Below are 23,967 nucleotides of genomic sequence, written 5' to 3' on the forward strand. Positions count from 1 at the left end.
CGCAGGAGAGAATTTAAATTATCAAAAGACAATAATGATCTTAGTCGTTGATTGTTGTAAGCATGACACCAAACAAACCCTCTTTCCTTCACTAACAATATTCTTTGCACTGTTCTCAATCCCACACCACATGCTTCTGCAGTCGTTTCTTGCATGTTGGCAACGTTGCTACCAGCATCAAGATGGCCGGCAGCGTTATATTCGTTAACGTTTTTATAATAATTATACACCTTAAACACTATTTTCCGCGCCTGCTTGTGTAATACTTGTGTTTTTACAGTCTCTTCTTCCATTTATTTACCTTACATACACACAGTAGATGTTAGTTTTACTTATTCAATGTATTGAAACACTCGCACGTGAACAAACGAACTCTGGAAGTGCTTCTTATAGACTGATTCTGATTGGTTCTACTGTACAAGCTTGTGACGTCACATACCAGAAATGCTGCGGCGCATATAGAAGCTAACCGCCTTCCGAAATGCCGTCTAGTCTAGTTTAGAAAATTGAAATTTCTCCTCGTTAAGAGCAAATGCTGGATAACTTTCGGCGGTGGACCCTGGACTCATCTGGCATTATCACCTTCATTTCACTCAGACGCTAGATAACCATCGCTGTTGATAAAGCGTCGTAAAATAAAATTAAAATCATCATCAGTTCATTACACACATTTAAATCTTACAGCAAATTGTGTTTCTTTATTTTAATCCTAATTCCTGTATAGATGTTACACTCGGTCATAGGGATTTCCTCAGAACCCCTGTCTTTTTTTTTTTAACTTGAACTCGTCGATATTTAAAAACTATACTCATAACTGTACGTCTAACGCTGCATCACGGAAGCCAGAAATACCCTTGAGTGGGTTTGGCTACTGGAAAAGAAATTTTATATTAGTAAGAGAGAATGGTTTCATAGTTTCCCCGACCTGAAAGAAATGTGAATGTGAGGAAACGACTAGGTTACATCAAGTCGAGGAAGTGACGTTGCAGACCGACGCTCCAGAATTACCACAACGGAAATCGAGCGTGGCTACGACACTTCATCATAAGGACGTGGCAAGTGAGACACGCAGTAGCTCAGTCAATTAGGTGACGGCTCTAGCAACTAATAGCAGCGAAGTAAAGCGGTTATATGAAGGAGCTCGGATTCGATACTGGCTAGAGTTGTGATTTTCATTTCTGCACAACTTCCAGAACGGCTGTGGAGTTCGCTGAGTAGCAATAAAATTGGGTACCGCAAAGATGCCAACTATTACGGATCCTTCCCCCACTATTATGGCTTTACGGCCAAATGAAAAATTATTACGAAAAAGCAAAATTATCAGTGCAAAATATAGCCTATATAGTTTTTTTCAAAAAAAGGAGAAAAATGTGTAAAGCAATTTCCAATTGAGGATGAATTTCTTCAGCTTGAGAAACTGTAGATAGCCTATCTGATACAGAAAAAAAAAGTTTCATATTCATCTGTTAAATATTTTATTCAAAGATTCCAAAATTTTGTTAATGAAGGTGAATATGGCAGACTTGAAGAGGAATTTGCAGTTTACAAATGCTAGTCTTTTCCTGCATTGGAGATTTATCCTTCGAAGAGGTGGAAAAATTCAAATATCTTGGAGCAACAGTAACAAATATAAATGACACTAGGGAGGAAATTAAACGCAGAATAAATATGGGAAATGCCTGTTATTATTCGGTTGAGAAGCTTTTGTCATCTAGTCTTCTGTCAAAAAGTCTGAAAGTTAGAATTTATAAAACAGTTATATTACCGGTTGTTCTGTATGGTTGTGAAACTTGGACTCTCACTTTGAGAGAGGAACAAAGATTAAGGGTGTTTGAGAATAAGGTTCTTAGGAAAATATTTGGGGCTAAGCGGGATGAAGTTACAGGAGAATGGAGAAAGTTACACAACGCAGAGCTGCACGCATTGTAAACTTCACCTGACATAATTAGGAACATAAAATCCAGACGTTTGAGATGGGCAGGACATGTAGCACGTATGGGCGAATCCAGAAATGCATATAGAGTGTTAGTTGGGAGGCCGGAGGGAAAATGACCTTTGGGGAGGCCGAGACGTAGATGGGAGGATAATATTAGGATGGATTTGAGGGAGGTGGGATATGATGGTGGAGACTGGATTGATTTTGCACAGGATAGGGACCAATGGCGGGCTTATGTGAGGGCGGCAATGAACCTACGGGTTCCTTAAAAGCCGGTAAGTAAGTAAGTAAGTCTTTTCCTGTATACATCATAAGTGGATCTAGAATAGATACAGGTAGGGCCAAATCGACGACCACAAAGCATGAGAGATGTATGGTACGTCCCTATGTGTTGTACTCCTCAATGACATGTAAACGGACTAATAATGATGATGATAATAATAATAAATAATAATAATAATAATAATAATAATAATAATAATAATGCGTTATCTACTGGTAAAATAATAGCGGAACAATTTTGGTTCAAGCCCATACAAGAAAGGGTTATACATTTCATTATAACTTCTGGAACGCTTTCGGAATTCTAATCCCGTGTAAAATATACTACCGGATCTTTCCCAAGGCAAAGACGGCCGAAGTGTGTTGGAGATTACAAATCGAAGTCAAAAGCATGGGAGTTCCTACTTCTGAGAATTGAAGCGCTGTGATAAATCCCGTCTCCATCTGGACTTGAACCCGTGCTCTGTCATCAGAGCCATCTTCGGTCTTTACTCGTTTGATAAAGTTTTCGGCTCATTAATGACTGGATAAGATAAGATACCATGCAGGCTTTTCTGATTGATAGTCGCTATTAGCCATGGCTAACATTTTAGTCAATAGTCCGCATAATTCATTATCTGACAGTTGAATGGGAATGTTTTAGTATTATCAAAGGGCACTTAAAATATTTCTGTTAAGATCATCTGTGCGTCAATAATAATTATAACACTGTATTAAATAGATAACATTATGTGTGTCAAATGGAATTTACTAGGCCTGTTTCATCTTCATAGTATGTATGAAATAATCATCATCATTATCAACAGAAGAAATGCTAAAGCTGTTTGGTCCTTCCCGAATACAATTTTATAGGAAGGACGTCATGTTGTCTACTTCAGCGATCGTTGTTACGTTTCCATGGTTACCAAGACTACCAAGTATCTTTAGTTATGTTTATGAACTCATCGTGAATGGCGGTAAGATTTCTTGATTTTGCGGTTAACATTTGCATTCTTGAGTTAATCCACACATTTTCATTGTGAATGGTGCATTAATAAAAATTAATTATTACGTATCGTTTGTATATTACATAAGACGTATCTTACGCATATATAGCATTATTTCCACTTTTGGTTTCAAATTTATCAAAGTCCATACGGGACACGTAGTCGAACGGAAGGCCCTTTGTCAACATACCGTTCAGGGAATTACAGTTCCCAATAGTGGAACAAATATTATTTAGTTTCTTTCCAATATACAGTAACTACAGGGACATGATTTTATTTTTACTTCAATTTTTATTATACCGATACCTGAGTTTTTGAATGTACTTCACTCCAACCCCCTCTACTAGTAAACTTCCAACCGTCCTACACACAGAACCGAGGCCGCGTATGCAGTACTGAGTTAGTGAGTATAGTACGTTCCAGAAATATGTTCGCGTTTTCCAGTGACGAAAGAGCTTTCAATATTGGAATCATATTTTCGCACAGGTACTGTCGTCCGTTTGCCTACGTCGCATCCCGGTTCCCCCCACCTGCTTCTGTTCGCCCCTCTGTAAAGTCTAGTAGCTGGGCTGTCTTAGCTTTTTTCTGAAAACATTAATTTCTGTTAGGAATTGGACGTCTACGTAATATTATACAACTGTTTAAAATAACTTAAATAAAAGGGCCTCGTTAAGAAATTAACTGTCACGTGACTTCCCCCCCCCCTTTCCACGGTCCTGCGACAAAACCATTTGAACGGACAGTAGATAGCATTTCTGAGTAATTTTATCTTTTCGGAACGGGCAGAAGTGAAGATTAAATTTACAGTATGTAAGGTACTCTTTTATAGAGTAGGTATAAAATTATTTCAACATGAGTTACTCGTACGAAGGACGAAACTGGTAATTGGAATTAGGTACAGTAGTCTATAGTGCGATAATAGGCACAAAAGAACTAAAGCCTGTATCGAAATGAACGGACACCATTTTAAAAAATGTGTTTGAATATCCATATTACGATTATTTTTCAATTTAACTTCATTCTCTATATTGTACGCTAATGTGGTGTAGACAGTATAATATACACTGCATAATGAATACGTCCACATGGACAGCTCAATTCGTGAGTAAAAACACTCATTGTTAATACTGTACTGTATTTTGATTAAACAAAAACCTAATGAAAATGATTAAACTCAAAAGCGCAATATTTCCTAGTTTACGTAAATGGATGAACTACTTTCCTTCCCTCCTATACCTAGTAAAGTGATTTGTTTATATATTACGCCAGTATCATCGAACTCCAGTTGTGGAAGGGGGAGCAAACGGCGTCGATCCAGAGGTATAGGCAAGTTAATATTAAAAATGTTAGTAAAAATAAAATGATGTCTCTTTATATCACAGAGTAATCTACCATCATACCAAATACCTTACTATAATAATACCCGGACAGCTAGCAGTTTTTCGCGCGAACGACGCTGGTGCTGCTACCTAGGCGGCCGGTGTTGAGGTACTAGCGAAACAAGCTGTAATTAACTGCAATGTATATTGTTGCTGGGCTAGTTAATAATTTTATTAATTAGTGCTGTGTTAAAATGTCAGAGTGTATATGTGTTCTTTATAATAAAATTTCTACAATTACAGCATTACAAATTGCTTCAAATCGTACTTTCAATTTCCGAGAGTTCATAAAACGTGAGTCAACAAAATTCTTTATTAGGCCTAATGCCTTTGTCTCTGTGTTGATAGAACAATAAACATTAGCTTTATTATTTAGGCCTAATAAATGAATAGAAGTTAAAATATATTGGAAATTTTAAGTTTTTAGCAAATTATGTTTTATTGTTGTTCACATGCCTTTACTAATTATTACAAGCATCAGATTACTACCATTTTTATCTTTGCAGTTGTCAGTAATGGGTATATAAAGCGTTATTGGAAATTCATTCTTAATGTCAGAATTAATTTTGTCCCACTAAAGCAAATAAAAAATACCCAACAATTAATTGCGGAAAATAATATGAAGCATGCAATATTTCTCATAATATGCAGCTTTGATATAAAATAATGTTACATTAAATACGATACTATTCAACATTTCTTAAGTGTCTCGTATATTATTCCACATTCGTAGCCTACCTCACGTTTTAAACAATAGTCCGATTTCCGCTATGTTAATATTTGTATTTGTGGACGTAATTCCACGCCGCTCCGCTAGATGTTAAGTCCGTGATATTTCGCACTTACGTCAATGCTGCTAGTATACAGCTGTCCGTTATTATTATAGTAAGGTATTTATTTAATCATACCCTCAACAGCATAAAGAGGTCCTAGCATTTGCCTCATCTCTAAAGATTTCTTTCATTCGCGAAGTTCATTCAACAGTAGATAATTGCCAGTTCGTTCCAGTAGAAGCTTCGGAGAGCTGGTAGCATGAAAACCGCGAAAAAGAAGAGCAACTGTGACAATGAAAAGAATGATAGGCAATGTTTGGAAACGCCTACGCTCCGGAGATTTCTTTCTCTTTGTTTCCTGCGTGTCTGTATCTAATCCTGCCAAGGGCAAAGGTGGAAAACCGCAATAACGACTGCCAAACACTGTGTTCCTGTTGCTTGAAATTAGGTATTTACATCAAGAAACAAATTATCCATCACAATCATTCTACAGATTAATTAACAGACAGTAGTTTAATCTCCAAAGTCAATGGTGGTTGAAAAAAAAATATTTTGATGGTCCTACACCATCAACTACTTATCATTTAATAAATAGAATATTTCTTCTTCTTTTTTATCATGTCATCAAGGAATGACAAGAAAATTTCCCTAAATAATTTTAAAATTAGAGATAAGTAAGACTTTTAACATTATTTTATTTGCAGACAATTTATCGTTAAATAAATCATGGGCGATATTCGGGAATATAAAAATTAATGGATAACTGCGATAAGAAATTTATACAATGGTGTTATATTAAAAGTAAAAATGGGAAAAGTCTTTTAAATTACTCGTATATTTTGATCACTAAAGGATTGTAACAAGTATGTAGCGTATCTCCAAAACTACTCAATATATATTTTGCAGCAATTATTAGAAACATGGAAGAAAAAATGTTTTATAATGGGAGTAGGGGAGACTTGTACCTTTAAACACTTTTCACATTTTATTTTTTTTTTTTAATTTTGGGAAATGAAATTTTTTAAATGAAAAAATGCTTGAAATGGTTATTGAAGATCCTTTACAACTTCCTGTATGTATTTCCCTGTTTTACACATCTATTAAGGATGGAAAAAAAAATAAAATGAAGGGATATGTAATGTGTTCAAAGGTACAACAGGTTCATGTACCTTGGAACATACCCTCTTGTAAGTTGGAACACATGGAATATAGGTGGGAATATAGCTGTAAAAACTGACAATTATATTTAAAATGTATTTTCAATCATAAACCAGAACAGGCTTCTCTGATTTAGATTTTATTTCCTGGAGAAGCAATAAGTGCTTCAACAGCTTTCTTCAAGACATCCGAATCAATTGGGGATCTCTTTAATTCCAGACTTACTTCGTGACATGACCTTAAAATAAAAGAAAGACAAAAACCGATAGTATCGTGTAATTTGGAACATGTTCCATGGTACAAGATGTCTTGTGTTCAAAGGTACAAGAGGGTGCACGTTTAAACAAATATGGCTCCGAAAACTAGAGAGTCAAATAAATCATGGAAATTAAAATATGTTATTACTCACCAGATGATAGGGAACACACCGTACTTGAAAGATATTAACAAATACGATCTGGTTTTGTGTTAGAAAACATACATCAATGAACGAAATGTTTACTTTTGGTACTAAAAAAACTTATTTTGTCCACGGAACTCCCACTTAGCAATAAATCAAACTGAAACTGCGACCAGAGCTACTTAGCGGCTTTCTCTACAATCTACTTCAGTTTGAGTCCTTTAGGTAGCAGCAAACATCAAAAAACAAAAAACGTTCAAAGATACACTATGCTAAAGGTACAACAGTCTCCCCTATCTATTGGAGAAGAAACCCTATACGAGTACACATTATTGTTTGTGGATATCAAGTAGTAGTAACACAAGAATATGAGGATGCAGAATATATGATGAGAAAATTGACAGAAAAATATGACAAATTGGAAAAACAATGTTTCTTTTCAGTGACATAAGTGTGTTTTCAATTTTATTCATCTCCTTAGTGTCGCTTTTTGTCCCAAGAAATAAGAGGTACCGGTAACAAAATAGTAACTTTGTACCATAATTGTACAACATACTAACGTTAGATAGAAGACAACATTGCATAAGTATTATGACATGCTTAAATATATTATTATGATTTTAGGTACTTTTTTTTTTCATTAGTTACTAGGTAGTATGTAAAAGTTCCAGGTTCTATAAAACGTTTAAATTGCCTGTTGGTACAATACTGATTATGTCTATGTTTTACTGGCATAAAGAAGTTGAGTCGGTATATGGGTATTTTGAAATTATCTTGGCTGCAACTTGAAAGATAATACTTGTATTTCTGGAGCAACAGTCCAATTAAACGAGACTTGAGCAGTTTCGTCCTGCTTGCTAGCATTCCCACGTTAACAGTGGTGAGTCATGGATTATCACCAAGGCCGCACATTTGCATTTCAGTTTTATTTATGCTGACAATATCCACAAAAACTTAGGCCTAACGCTGTAAGCTGCTGCTGAACGTGTTGTTGAATAATGCCTGCTTTCTACACAGAATAACGTAACTTTTTACATACAAATACTACAATGCAGAAATAAAACGAGCGTCTTTAAATATCAGATACCGTCTTGTTTTACTTATTATACGTACCGTACAATAGCTTTTTTATTTTATTTTTAAGTTGGTTATTTAACGACGCTGTATCAACTGCGAGGTTATTTAGCGTCGATGAGATTGGTGATAGCGAGATGGTATTTGGCGAGATGAGGCCGAGGATTCGCCATAGATTACCTGGCATTCACCTTACGGTTGGGGAAAACCTCGGAAAAACCCAACCAGGTAATCAGCCCAAGCGGGGATCGAACCCGCGCCCGAGCGCAACTTCAGACCGGCAGGCAAGCGCCTTAACCGACTGAGCCACGCCGGTGGCTCGTACAGTAGCGTACGCAGAAATTTGCCAAGGGGTGATCATTATTAAAACTGTTTACAATTTACATTATCTATATTTTAAATTGTGTATTATTATTATTATTATTATTATTATTATTATTATTATTATTATTGTTGTTGTTGTTGTTGTTGTTGTTTAGTCAACTGTCCGAAGACAGGTCTGAACCTCACAAGTGATACCAAGAAGCCACCATTTAGGAGGCAACTAGGCCAGGAGCTAATGCGGTAGGGTGGCCAGTTCCTTTCCCCCTCCATTTCATACATCGCCGACTAGCTACATATTAGGCTACACTAATCAGACTTAAGATGCATACAAACAATAAAATTGTTCTCCCTCTGACACTGCCGGATAATAGACGTACATATCAGCCAAAACCGCCATTAGCGGATTATTATTATTATTATTATTATTATTATTATTATTATTATTATTATTATTATTATTATTATTATTTAAAAATGGTTTGGCTTTTGCACCTTGTCACAGGTGGAAAGATATCCAATGCATCGAATCTATGTAATTCTTACCTATCGGCTGCATCATGAAGGAGATGTGGACCTATTTATTGATTTCGTTACAAAGAGATATTCTCGAGGACTGATGTCGAACACGTAGTACACAGATTAGGAATACGCATTCAATTGTTTGTTTGTCTTTTTTTTTTTTCGTAATTTTAGTTTACTTGAAATTACGCATCTGTACAAATGCTGATAATATATAAATAAAGACTATAATATAGTTACGTGCTTTTAAAAACGTAGGCCTAATAAGTACACTTTTGGATGTTTACTGAATGATGAAACAGTCTCATGAATTCAAGTATCTTGTCTGAATAACTTTAAATATGGATACGAATTACATAAATCAATGAAGTAGAGTCGAAAAATACTCTTGAATTATTGCTGAATAATAAAATCTGGAACAAACTATGTTTACTTGTTTACATTGTACTTATTTATTTATTTACTGTATGTATATATATACATATATATATATATATAATAAATACCGTACACTGTAACCGTAATGTCATGTAGAGTACTTATGTTCATCGATACAACGTGAGAATAAGGCCTCATGCAATTTGTTGAACTTGAGCAAAATAGCCCTTAGGTTAATATGTGGTGTGCTATTGCAAGAGAAATATCCCAAATTCCCAACGCCAATGCAATCTTTCAGCAAGATAGTACCGCTTTAAAAGTTTTAAGGTGTCATTTGGGAATTTGTAAATAAAAGTTTTCCACAAAGATGGATCGGAAGGGGAGGATGGTAACTATGACCATCACGCTCTCTGACTTCACTTGTAAAGACTAACGGGATTATGTCAAAGCAAAAGTATACAATATACTCATTAACGATATTAACCATTTGAAAGAACGAATCGTCCACACCTGTGGAGTAACGGTCAGCGCGTCTGCCCGCGAAACCAGGTGGCCCGGGTTCGAATCCTGGTTGAGGTTTTTTCCGGGGTTTTCCCTCAACCCAATACGAGCAAATGCTGGGTAACTTTCGGTGCTGGTCCCTGGACTCATTTCACCGGCATTATCACCTTCATATCATTCAGACGCTAAATAACCTAGATGTTGATACAGCGTCGTAAAATAATCCAATAAAATAAAATAAATAAAGAACGAATCAGAGAGTCTAAGGTATAATATCCGTCACTCTTGATGCTCTTGGTTTATGGACTAGGAATTGGAGTACGTAACTTTTAGATATTTGCCGGACTACCACAAGAACCCACATAGAACTTCAGTGGATAGGCCTACACAATAAAAACTTGGATACTTATTCTTTCATTCATTAATGGTTGTTGCATATCTGTATCATATTTCGTTACACTTTTATAATCATTTACAACCCGATTACGACTTTACGGACATACTGTGTGTAAATTGCAATTCTATATGCACTTGTTACTAAACATTTATTCAAATTCCTATGTTTATTCCAGCATTTAATTTTGAGGCACATATCCTTGTTACAGTTACAAAGAAGTAGGTTAAAATTACATTGTTCGTTTTTATTTGCGGCATTAATTAATTTGGCTGTGTCGGAAATTAGTTATGGAGCCGAAAACCAGAAGCTACACTGTCTTTAAAATGTTTGTTATTTTATCGCAAAATTTGGTGAAAGTAAAATGGTCATCTCCGCAGATCGTATCTGAACGATCTGAACTCTGTCGTGCTTCTTCCGCTTCTTCTCTGCGATGAATCGCTGCAGCGGAACGCAACAATGACCCAACATCAGTCTCCTTCCTATCTAGAAGTGCATGCCGGGATTGGAAAGTAGCAATCTCGTAGAAATCTCGCATGTTGCAATTGTTCTCCCTCTGACAGTGAAAACTGCAACCCGGATTACTGCACTTCATTTGTTTTCTTCGCTCCGCAGAGCGATCTCTGGCTTCCGAGCCGCCGTGAAGCGTGAACATGAATATAATTAGGTTAGCTGCACTGTGTAGCAGAAAAATAAAAGAGTAACGTGTGGCGAAATATGTGTATGTTGCACATTTTGAACGAAATATTGATTTTATTTTTATAGGATACTACCAGAATTTTGATTTGTACAGAGTGCCAATAATTACGCAAAATTTATCACGTCAAAATATATACAGTTTCCCCCGAAAAGAGAAGGAAAATATGTTTAAAGAAATTTCCAACTCAAACCGAATTTCATAAACATACAGAAATTGTAGATTAAAGAAATTTCCAACTCAGACCGAATTTCATAAACATACAGAAATTGTAGATTAAAGAAATTTCCAACTCAGACCGAATTTCATAAACATACAGAAATTGTAGATGTTTCACAGAGAAAAAAATATGTTTCAAATCATCTCTTAAATATTTTATTCAAAGATTCAAAAGTTTAATGAAAGTGAACACGACAGACTTTAAGGGTGCTATTCATAGGCATTTCGCAGCACGCGCTACGAGCGTACTAAGCTAGCCCCGGCTATCCACTGGTTACTTGTACAGAATTGAAATCATATCCTATCGCTAACACTGGTTTATGAATACGAAAAACGCTGATCATCCTCCGAAAGCCCGCGCTAAAAATGTCTATGAATACGGCCATAAGAGGCATTTACAGCTTACCAATGCGATACATTTCCTAAATAGATTACAGTAAATGAAAACAGAGTCAAAATTGTAGATTTGTAAAAAATATTAAGTAAATAAAGTTGTATTTACAGTACTAGGTGTTCCTCGCTCTCCTACGGCAAGAGCCTTCAGTGTTGTAAGAAAAAAAAATCAAAACTCAGGCTACATGTGTTTATGCAGCCTCAGTTTTTATTTATTTTCTTAAACACTTCAACACTGGAATTATTTCCGATCTATACTTCGTTTCATAATGTCTGATAGAGAAGTAAACATTGCCGGCTCAACCAATGGCAGGGATGTCAATCCACGCTTGACTTGAAGTTGGGCGGTCTGAAGCGTTCTACCCCCGCCCAACTTCAAGTCAAGCGTGGAATGAGACTTCTGTCATTGGTTGAATAGCAATTATACTTCTCTCCTCCTCTGCCGGCAATGTTTACTTCTCCTATCAGACATTAAGGGACGAAGTATAGAAGATCCGGGTGACTTCACAAGGAAAGCATACTTCAAGAAATAATTTACAGAATAGCAGCTGCTAAATGCAAAACATGCTACAAAATATTTTTTCTCGTAAAGAAGTGACAGGTAACGTATAATTACATAATCCTTTATCAGAAGGGGGCACACGCACTATGGGATTACTGATAACCCACTTCAAAAGTTAGCACCTCTGGTTATAAACAAAATAATAAATTTATAAATAATTTAATTAAATAATTGACGGATTATGTCCCTACAATTACCGACTTCACTATTTGTAATACTCAATGCACTCATGATAGTCAGACTACGGTATAGCATATTCAGACATATCACAAGACGTAAACTAAAATTTTAGGAGTACGGCTGTATAGGTTAGTGTCGCTTTAGATTATGTAAAGAGGATTGCCATTGGGAGTGATGCACGGTGGCGCCAAACGAGCCGAGAAGGCCCCACGGGAATCTCACAGCATCACAGAATAAATTCGCTAGCTACAGCCACTGTACATAAAGTAGAGATGTACATGGACGCCAGTACAATCAACAGAAATAAGAGTAGAGTTGTGAATAAGGAAAAATGTTATGAAAATAAATGTACCTACTTGACCTCAATTACAGAAAACATAGATGGAAAATTACATAATTTTATTAAATTTAATACAGTACGTACGTCAGGCCTGGGCGCTATTAATTTGATTGAGTCAGTGCCGACCATCCCTCAACTCCCACTCCACCTTCCCAGGCTGAGATAGTTATGTTTGGTACGGCACTAGCGGACAGGTAGGTCAGTGACGGATTGTATCAGGCTTCTACGAACGCTTGGCTCTCGCTGGTCGCCTAAAATCCACCACTGATGCACAGAGCCTTACTCTGCGTTTGTTTATAAGGCGATGGTAGCGAAAAGGACAATGGTGGGGTTTCTACGTCACTTCAATTTACCCTCTTATGTCCAGGGCTGACGTACGAACTAGCACACACTACGATATTATACTGTATATTCAGACCACATAGGTATTCGTAAGAAGCCTAAGTACAGGACTAATGGAGGTAATTTCAGCGAAAGAATAAGATAATAAGATCCCTTAGGATTAACAAGAAGACATCAATTATATTTTTGTAAATAATAAGGTTATGAACATGATTGGATTATGGATTTTGAAATTAAGAGAATTTTTATGAGAAAAGCCAAAAATGGACGTAGGTAATCTAATAGCTATTACATTAGGAGAAGAAATATCGCAAGCAAGACTGAACAGCAGCAGGGCAATGTCGTCGAAAGTGTTGACAGCCTCGACAGAGCGAGTGGTGAGAGATAGCGTCATTATCCTCGCTAGACAAGAGATCCGATCGTTTGCATTGGGTTATATTGTGTGGAAAATCTCAAGACACGTGTAGGCAAATCCTTAATTTGGGATTCCACATGTGTGGATACACTGGCCCCTTCTCATCTGTCTTCAACCTCTGACACCAGGATCTGCAGCAGAAAGTGCCCTGTCAGTAAACACCATAAATATAAACATCTTGCAGATAATTATATTCTTGTCCCTTTTGCGGTTGAAACGTTTGGATCATGGTGTAGTGAAGCCAAAGCCCTCATCTCCACCATAGGCAGAAGTTTAGTGCAGCTTTTTGGGGACCCTCGAAGCAGTCAATATCTACGTCAGCGCATTGGTATCGCCATTTAGCGCGGTTAATGCTACAAGTATTCTTGCATCCTTCCCCGAGTCCTCTTATTTAGATGAGATTTTCTTCCTTTAATTATTCAATTTATTTGTATTTTATTATAGTATACATATCAATGTGAATACAATTTCACTAGAATAATAAATTTGGTAGTTATTTTGTATAAAAACTAATTTTATACTTTTTTACATAGACTCGCAAGTTTAACTGAATTGTCACTTCATTGTAACAAAAATATTTGATTTTTAGATACAAATTATTTTTAAGTCTAGTTATGCGTAATTTGGCATATTATTTTATATAAGAAATACTAAGACATGTAACATACGTTTAGTGATGTTCGACTGTTTTATTGTAAATATAAGCTTTTCAGTTCTACTGAAGAAATTTAAGAAAATCAAAGTTATTCACTATACCATTAACAGTATTATAGAGTAAAATTTGGCTAGGCCTATTTATTAATCGTCTAGATTTTAAAGTTGTATAATTAAATTGAAAAAGTAACTGATTATATAAAATTTGTTTTTTATAAGAAGATTAAATAGAGAATGATGAGAGAGGACCGCATGGAAAACCACATAGGCCTACACTTCTCTTTCCACGTTACCACGAGTGATATCAGGATAAACTGCTCATGTGAAAAAAAAATTCTTTTCTTGTAATTCGCTTCGCTTCAGAATTACTTACATGCGTCTATTTAAACCATACAACTTATGAATGAAGTTAAATGCCTTAACTTTGGGGTTACGAAAATGCGTTTTGTGTGTAATCCAGAAAAGAAAAGTTCATCGTTTTGTATGGGTGCGTATTAAATTGTAGGGCCTATGTTTATCGAATAACAGTTTAAAAAAATAGAACATAAACTGTGATATCATTCGCAATATTATAGTAAACGAATTTAATTATAAGACCTCCTCACACTATTTTTTTTTCCTATAGTATCAACTGTTCAGCATTTGCGTTTCCTAGCAACCCAACCTATTGACTGTAGATGTTCTGTTTTTTTTTTTTTTCTTAGAATTTCATCTCTTGCACCGCACTAAAACGTGTGACTTTGTTTTGGATATCTACATGTTTCGATTATTTCTTTCATTTTATTACAAGGCAGTGGAACGTAAAATTGCTATGAATCGTGTTTTGTTTGTTTTCAGGTCGGGCACCGCCACAGGGGCCATGGAGCGAGACCTTCACGCCAGAGACCGCGTCGGAGTGCAGGACTTCGTGCTCCTCGAGAACTTCCAGAGTGAGGATGCCTTCGTGGACAACCTGAGGAAGCGCTTCAAGGAGAACCTCATTTACGTAAGGCATATCAGCCAGGCCACCTGGCACCGATAACTTACTGATATATGTATATGAGTCACCTTTGAGGCTTCAGCTATATTCCTAGTCGAAAACGACCAATTTCAAACACTACGACGTACCTACATAAATGAGCAGAGTCTATAAAATCTTCCACAGTAGGATCTCTGTACGCCATTTAATTTCTGAATGTCCACTATATCACCTTCATCGAGATCAATTCCATATACCAACAGACTTATCAACAGTTCTAAACAACTCGTCATTCAGTTCAAACTTAATTAAATTTCTGAAAGCTATCAACATTTACAAATGTATCTAAAATGATTATTGTAATACAGTAAACTCTATGTAAACTAAGAATTGTTTATGTATTGTCGCGATATGACTTCCTAAGTTAAAGCGACATAAAATAAATAAATTAAAAAAAATGGCTCACCTTAGTTTCCTCACTTGTTGCTGGATCAGTATTACATCTGTACCCTACTTATCGGTGGAGACCACTTTGTGCACAAGAGCCTGAAGAGACAAACTTATATCTTGTAACAAATAACTATGTAACTTCACAGGACATGTCCTTGGAATTATATTTCACCAAGATGATACCTCTGACTGTCTCTATTAGCATGCGATTTCGTTCTTTTGTCCATTGAGCAGATATTGGGAAAATACTCTCTCAGCACTTCCATTGTGACTTGGGATAAATAAATAGAATTGACATATTTTTAAGAGTTCTGAGAAAGTTACAGTGCTCGCAGAAAAATCCGAAGGCTACATCACTTAATTGCCTAACAGATAATTCATCTTACCACATATACCAATTCTTGTAACAATTAGGGTATAAACTCAGTGTTTCTTCTATACTTAATCATTTCATTCAGTCGTTCATTCATAGTTTTCTGCCTAAGTGCAGGTCCTTTACTGCAAACCCAGCATTCTCCAATCTTCCTTCTTTTCCCCCTTCCTCTTAGTCTCCGCATATAATCCATGTATCTTAATGTTGTCTATCATCTGACATCTTCCTCGAATTTTTTTTCCTGTTCACCATTCCTTCCAGTGCATCCATCAGTAGGCAGTTTCTTCTCAGTCACTGATCCAGCCAACTTCTTTTTCTTGACTTCCTATCAGCTTCAGCATTATTCTTTCTTTACCCACTCTTCCCAGTACAGCTTCATTTCTTACGGTGTCTGTCCATTTCACAAGCTCCATTCTTTTCCATATCCATATTTCAAATTAATGCTTCCCGTCGTTTGTTTTCACTTCGTAGTAATATCCATATTTCTGCCCCATTACAATGCCACACAAATCACTTTGAATCTGTCCATTTGTTCTACTCCCTTATTCCAAATTCGCATGTTTTTACTTTCTTTATTTTTCTTCCGATAACCATGGTCTTCGTCTTGTTAGCATTTATCTTCATTCCATACTGCTCACAGGTATCATTTAGCTCCATTAGCATATCCCTTAGTATCATCTCCCTTTTTGCTAACAACGCCATATCATCAGCATATCTTATGCACTTATTCTTCTTCCCCCTACTATCATCCCTACCATGTTCTGAAAACAATTCTTCACGAAATCCTCCAATATAATCCGAATGACATCCTTCTATACCTGCATGCACACATTTTACATCCACACATACGAGCAAACATATATATTATCGCCGCGCTCTCATGGTTAACATTCGGCAGGTCTTTGAGCGGCCTCGTGTATAACATTCGGCAGGTCTTTGAAATTTAATTGTAGTATTTTTTTTTCAATTTCTTGTGTCGCCGCTCCAGTCACTTGCCTCAATTTCAATGTTGCAACCAATAAGCTGCTTCCATTATTAAATGACACCTACTTGTCTAATCCAAGTGGACTAAAACCGAGGTTGCAATGCCTTGTACTGAGGACGAACATTAAGGTATGTGATTAAAAATTATTATTAAAGAGTTATTATTAAGAGTTAAGAGTGTCAACGTACTCGTATATGAAATAATAATAATAATAGCCATTTAACAATATAACAAACTAGTGCTTATTCTTATCGAGGAAGTAGACGTGACAACGTGACGCTTAGAGTGAAACCTACAGAGCAACAATCGGTCGGCAAAATTATGTTTTAAAAGCACACCGCACGTTATTGTATGATGCCGACATGTTAAGCATGAGGCCGCGGTGATAATAGAAGCCATACTCATAAGTATATATGGGCCTACTTGCACGTATGCCCTATATAATAAATACATATAAATAGACCTGGTTGGTTTATAACATCTGCAGTCCAATAAAAGCTGCAATCTTTTGTAAACGGATGTTTACTGACGTAATATTATGAAAATATGGTCGCATGGGATGGTGTCGAACCAAAAACTGTAGTAACCTCCTGTGACAATGCTAATCCGAACATGTAACACAAGGACATCATAATTTTAGTGCATCTACAGTCGTACTGAACCTGAATTATTGTCTGTTTATAACATTCAATGAAACTTTCACGAGGAGGCAAAGGTCTGCACGTTTTTTGTAATTATAGCGTTACATAACAATAAGAAACTCGTCCGCTACTGTTACGGTATCTCGTTAATTTATAAGGTTAAGTAAGTTTGCTTGGGCAAGACTTTATCTTCCATTGTTAACTATGACAAATCAAGTCCAGAGAAAACTGCTTTCACGTGCCGTGTCACAAATTAAATCTTTGAAAGAAAAGACATACGAATCGGAAGGAATGCTTATGCCAATGTAACAATGGGTCGGAATAATGTTGTTTTTTATCTGTAAAATTTCGTTCACTTTTTTTTCTACGTAAAACTGCGATACAGCTGTCTGTAAAAATACAAGACGAATTCATGTAACTTATAAACTGAAATGATAATAGATCCACAGTCTAGTATATACTGTCACGAAGCTTGAGTTGATGAGGGTACTAGGAACAATAGGCTGTGCAGGTACTATTTCGCATTATCTATGATGAGACGATAGTAGCGATCCTAGTGGTTAGCAACTATCTATGGATACTTATTTCCTACGCATTTAGCTTCGTGACTGTATATACTAGACTGTGATAGATAAGCGATTACTGTCCTACGTGAATTTCGTATAACATTAAAAAAGAACCCACTTAGTGAAAACTCAATTCGCAAATAATTGAAAGAAACAGGTTTTCTGTGCAAAGGAAAATCGCCTGGTCGCCCATCAACCTCAGAGGAAGACAGGGATCGTGCAGACATGTTTGTGCTCAGCCCATAGAAATCAACAGAGGCTGTAGCTAGAGAACTGGACATGTTAAAAACAACAGTGTGGCCCCCACGATCACCGTACCTGACACCGTGTGACTTCTTTTTATTCTATTACATCAAAGATAAGGTATTCGTATCACCGATGCAGCGTAATATCGGAGAAATTTAGCAGTGTATCATAGCAGCGGTTGATACTATCGACTGGTCCATGTTGATGCGAGTGTGGCAAGAACTAGACTAGACTATTGTGTGGATGTGTGCCGCATCAACCATGGTACTTACATTAAACATTTGTAGGTGTAAGAAAACTGTTTGAGTTCCTCGTTCGTTCTGTTCAATAGTTTACTCACAATAAAGTTTTTTAAACCCTCAAATCTTTATGAAACACGGTGTATATTGCATACCCTTCATTAATTAATTACTTCTCCATCTGTAAAGCGAAACAGAAGTAAAGCATTCAAACTAGCATAGGGTTACCATCCGAATGTGCGATATTATGCATAGAATATCTAAACAAATGGTGAAAAACCTATGAAAGAATTTAACTGCTTTCAATTGTTGAAGCTGGTGGACATAAAAAACACAAAATACGATGACCTATTGACATGCATTGAATTCTTACACTCTAAAAATGTCACTGTTCATGATTCTAAGCTATTTTATCTATTTTATTCTGCAATGTACAAAGATATGCCAATCAAGTTAGTTTTGACAAACATTGAAGATAATCAATGGTGCAAATTCTTCAATTCTAATAGTTCTGCGAGCACTGAAACTTGAACTCTTAAAAATATGTCAATTCTATTTATTTATCCCAAGTCACAATGGAAGTGCTGAGAGAGTATTTTCCCTAATATTTGCTCAATGGACAAAAGAACGAAATCGCATATTAACGGAGACAGTCAGAGGTATCATCATGGTGAAACCACAGTCTACTATATACAGTCGCGAAGCTCAATATGTAGTAAAAATGCAAACATGGGTAGTTGCCCACCACTAGGATCGCTACTATCGCCTCATCATCGCAGATCTCTCTCCTAATAGACGACAAAATATGTTACACTTTCGTTGTGTTCTTTTGGAAAAATTAACACCTTCCTTCCATTATTGAAATATTAAATGCATAAAGTTAATTTATTATTTTAATGAGGCATATAAAGTTCCACCATAAACTCGAAGATACCTGCAAGAAATAGGTTAATATAATTTTTGTTTGTGCAAAACGAACTGAAATTTACTATAATAGCTTCACTCATTCAAGATTATAGCGATAATTAACTATGAAACCAATAAATATTAATTTTCATTTCCCTTTACAACAATAATAATGGAAATATGAATTAATGGATTAACTTACGTGTACCGGTACTTGTAGTGTAGGCTTACGTAGTTAACAAAGTGGGATGAGGTTAAGCAATAATAATCACACCAGAATTGGAAATAAAACGTGATCAATAAATGTTATTGTAACAGACTTTTTCTACGTCTCTAGTAAAGTAACAAATAAAAATAACAACAAAATTAACAGCTATAATTAAAAACATATCCTTTGAAAAAAAAAGTAGGCCTAAGCAATAATAATCCCACCACAATTGAAAATAAAACGTGATCAATAAATTTCATTAAAACAAACTTAATTTTTCTACGTCTCTAGTAAAATATTATTATTCCAATTATTGTATTTTAGCCATTAACATTTTCATTACAACCAATAACGAACATTTCACAAGCATCAATGTGAAATACGCAACGAGCTAGCACTCGATGGAAATACGACACAGTCCAAAGTCGACCGTGGACAGTCTATTGTTTCTAGTTGCTAACCGCTTGGAGCGCTTTATCACGAGATTTGCAAAAAATCACCTCAAGCTTCGCGACTGTATATAGTAGTCTGTGGTGAAATATAATTTCAAGAACATGTCCTGTGAACAGTTCCATAGTTATTTGTTACAAGATATAAGTTGGTCCTTTCAGGCTCTTGTGCACAAAGTGGGATGCAACGATAAGTAGGGTACAGATGTAATACTGATCCAGCAACTAGTGAGAAAACTAAGGTGAGTCATTGTTTTAATCTTTAATTTTGTTCATACCAATTTTTAAGAAGTCCTTATTTTTTCAGCTATGTCCTCTTATTTTAGATTCCATGTCCTCCCATAGAATTTCTTCTCATGGTAACCCTAAACTAACACAACTGTAGTTTCATTCCCAAAACTGGGTGAATTATTCTACAGTACATGCCGAAGTGTCCTTGATACAGCGCAAAATTTTTATTCATGCCTTTTATAATTAGAAATAGAAGAACAAGGCCTATTCCATTGTTCGAAAGGTTTAAAGACACTTCATCGCTTCGTAAACAGGTGTTGTCGTGCTTTGTGGGTTAGTGTTGTTTTAACGGAAGCAGGTCCGGCGTGCCCCCTCGTTCCACAAGACGGGCTCGTGTCACTGCCTGTAAACGAAAGGGCACGGGCCTCTGCTTCACGCACGTGATTATGTATACAGAGTGGGTGATCACAATCCGTGTCGTGCACACACAACCTCTTTCAAAGCTTTTCGTTTCCTTCAATTTTATTAATCAATAAGTCTTCTTCTTACGTTAGCCACATCGTAAATGTCAAAACAATTCTGAAGCCATTATCATAATTATTTATAGGATGTAATGGAAGGTTTCGCGGCCATAAAATTACTCTGAAAACTGTTGAATGCGTAGTAATTCTGCAAGATATGACTCAATCATTTTACTTTCTGTATTAACATACACAAATGTGCTTTACCCAATTCTTCATGGGTAAAGCTTGGTAATACTGTGATACGAGTAATATTGTGATAGTTGTTTTTGGAAATTTATTACAATTTTACTGAGCGAGAGAAGGACCGGTTTTGTGCAGTAACTTGTCCACGAACATTCCCTTAATACGTTGACGCAAAAACCGATCTTCCTGTCGCTTAGTAAAATTGTATAATAAATTGTCAAAAATAACTATCATAATATTACCAACCTTTACCCTATATACTAACTTACAGATTAAGGTTTCGATTGCTGTACAACTTTTCCTTTTTAATGAGTAATAATGAGAACATTTTTGCAGTTTTTATTACCACCTTGGTACGTATAGAATTCTCTCTTCGAAATCCAAATACTGTGGGACCATACGTTCAGCCGTATCGGCGAAATACTGAACTAAATGTCTTACGTCATTTTTGACAATCACAGAGCGCATGTAACATCAGACCTGCCAACCTATGAGAAATGAAATTCGGGAGACGAGTATTTAATAATAATAATAATAATAATAATAATAATAATAATAATAATAATAATAATAATAATAATAATAGAAATGGGAAGAAAACAACATTAAATACGAAAATTATTCCATCACTTTCAAATTCCAGAGATAATCATATCAATGCGGGACAGCGGAATCGTGGGCTAATTACGAGTGACTCGCGTATTATGCATGAAAGTTGGTAGGTCTCGCAAGCAGGGAATACCGAAGGAAGGAATGCGAATGAAACAATGCGATAAGGAAGAGAGGGCGCCAGGAAAGGTCACAAGATAGCTTGAATGATATTCAAGAGTACAGTCGGAAGAGAAAGACATCGATAAAATCAGTCTTGCGTTGTGATAGTTACTTTACTACTTTATTTTGTGCCATTGCATGTAAATACGTGTCTTGTATCGCACGGTATTATTATTTCTTTCGTAAACATATGTTGCGCGTTTAATTAGCTTCGAATTTTTCTCTTGCTACGTTCTTCATTTCCACAGCGATCTCCTCATCTGTTGGAAGAGACAGTGCTTCTATCGGCCTGCAACTCTCGCCCCCTCGGCGTGCCTACATACACACGTCGTGCCTACATACACACGTCAAAACAGACAGCAATGCCACTATTGCTTTTCGGTAATCGTTCCTTGCGCGAGCTAAAAGTCTGTAATTTTGTCACAAACTGATGACAACAAACGTAGGCCCAGCAGCGACCTGCTTCCGATACGATTCGTCCCTTGGCCGCACTATACTTTCGTTTCCTATATTGGTAGTTGTGAATAGTAAGTGATTTCGCCTACTTTTGATCGTTATACTTCTTTTAAAAAAATTCATATGACTGAATCTATAGATGACGCTACATAGCTAAGTCACGATACCTACAAGAAAGCGATCATTTGAATTTCAATAACATTCCTGCGTAATGGAGTTGTAAAACACAATAAGTCACAGACTGTGATGCTAGTCTTCGTGCCTTTCCGTATAAAGAAGGAAAAGTGTGCTTGTTTGTTTGTTCCTCCAATCTGGAAAATATGGCTCTTTATTGACCGCAGATAAATTGTTCATTGGTGTCATATACAATGTTCTGTCGTATCTCTGATATTAGCATTCACCAATGTTAATATATGAATTCAAAATTGACTTCACGAAAATGACACATACTTTCCCTTTATAGATTCTTTTCGCAACAGTACAGCATTTTAGCCTTCTTACTGAGTGTTCGTGAAAGCCACCAGCGTAGCTCAGACGGCAGCGATTGGGACTCGAGATCTGAAGCTGGGCTTGGGCGCGGATTCGAATTCTGTATGGGCTGATTACCTGTTTGAATTATTTCTAAAGTTTTTTTCAAACTGTAATACGAAATGTCAGGTAATAGCATGGTGAATATTCGGACTCTACTCTCAAATACCATCTCTCTGTCACCAATAATACTAACTAGCACAGTAAGACTTGAGGTTGCGTGCATTTGGAACAGAAAAAAAGAGGCGTTTTTGAATATGTTCGTATAGCCTATATGAGAAATTTATTTATAGACCAAATTTCTATCTATACTAATTATGAGATTAATTGGGTAAGGAGATGAGATGTGAGCATTTAATATATTTCAAGGGATATTTGAGAATAAAAAAGTGTAGAGTCGCTCTTTCAAACGTTTGAAAGTGTGATTTCTAATTAATGAATGATTGAAGAACAAATTATGTATATATATATATATATATATATATATATATATATATATATATATATATATATATTCTACATTAAACATTTTTGGCAATAAATATATGCAATCCATTCATGAATATAACTCTGTTCTTATTTTTACGTAAACCTTAATCATAACGTTTTAAAACATGGCCTGAATTCTGAATAACTCCATAGATTGTATTGAAACTGCCTATTTATCAGAGAGATAGGAGAAAAACCTATTTACCAGAGAGGCGACGAGATTAATAGATAATTTAAATGTATTTACAGACATACATCGGGCAGGTGCTGGTGTCTGTCAACCCCTACAAGAACCTCAACATCTACACTCCGGAAGACATCAAGCAGTACCGGAACACACATTTCTTCGAAGCACCGCCACACATGTAAGTTATGATCTCTTTCATTCCTTTGATTTCCTCAGAGCATCTAGCAACTTACACTAACAGAGAAATGACAACATTTCTGGGATTATCGATCTTCATTATATCGATGGTGTTTAGGTAATTTTTTTTAAATGTGACTTTTTTTGCTGTAATTAGTTAAAATTTAATTACAAAACGTGAAGATATGTTTCTTGTTTACAGTCCTTCGTTTAATGTAACTACTAATAATATGTTAAAATTTAATTTTTGCTGTCCCTGAACAAATTTTCTTTTGTGGGTTAAGCCATTTTACCTAAACACCATCGATGTTGGTTCGAATGGAAGTTAATGACATGAAACGAAGGCCAAATTACCTATACAACGCTCAAAGACTACCGATTCATTGGCATCTATGGTCTGTCCAAAACTACTTCCGACCTGACAAATGGCGCCTTTAGCATGTTACCATGGCAACCATTCAAATCAACCAATCGTGAGAGATGCGTAACCATGG

The 23,967-nt window shown here is 36.1% G+C and overlaps 1 protein-coding gene across 4 annotated transcripts in view; it reads left to right on the plus strand.

The window, feature by feature from the left end:
- Positions 1-23,967, plus strand: part of Myo61F (Myosin 61F) — a 321,197-nt gene that overhangs the window by 241,040 nt on the left and 56,190 nt on the right. For all 4 annotated transcript variants that reach the window (XM_069830414.1, XM_069830415.1, XM_069830413.1 and 1 more), the window contains exons 2-3: positions 14,744-14,891; positions 23,359-23,474. In XM_069830414.1, coding sequence (XP_069686515.1) covers positions 14,744-14,891; positions 23,359-23,474 — 264 coding nt within the window. The remainder of the gene's footprint in view (positions 1-14,743; positions 14,892-23,358; positions 23,475-23,967) is intronic.

This window comes from Periplaneta americana, chromosome 7, assembly GCF_040183065.1.
Source record: "Periplaneta americana isolate PAMFEO1 chromosome 7, P.americana_PAMFEO1_priV1, whole genome shotgun sequence".
NCBI lineage: Eukaryota > Metazoa > Arthropoda > Insecta > Blattodea > Blattidae > Periplaneta > Periplaneta americana.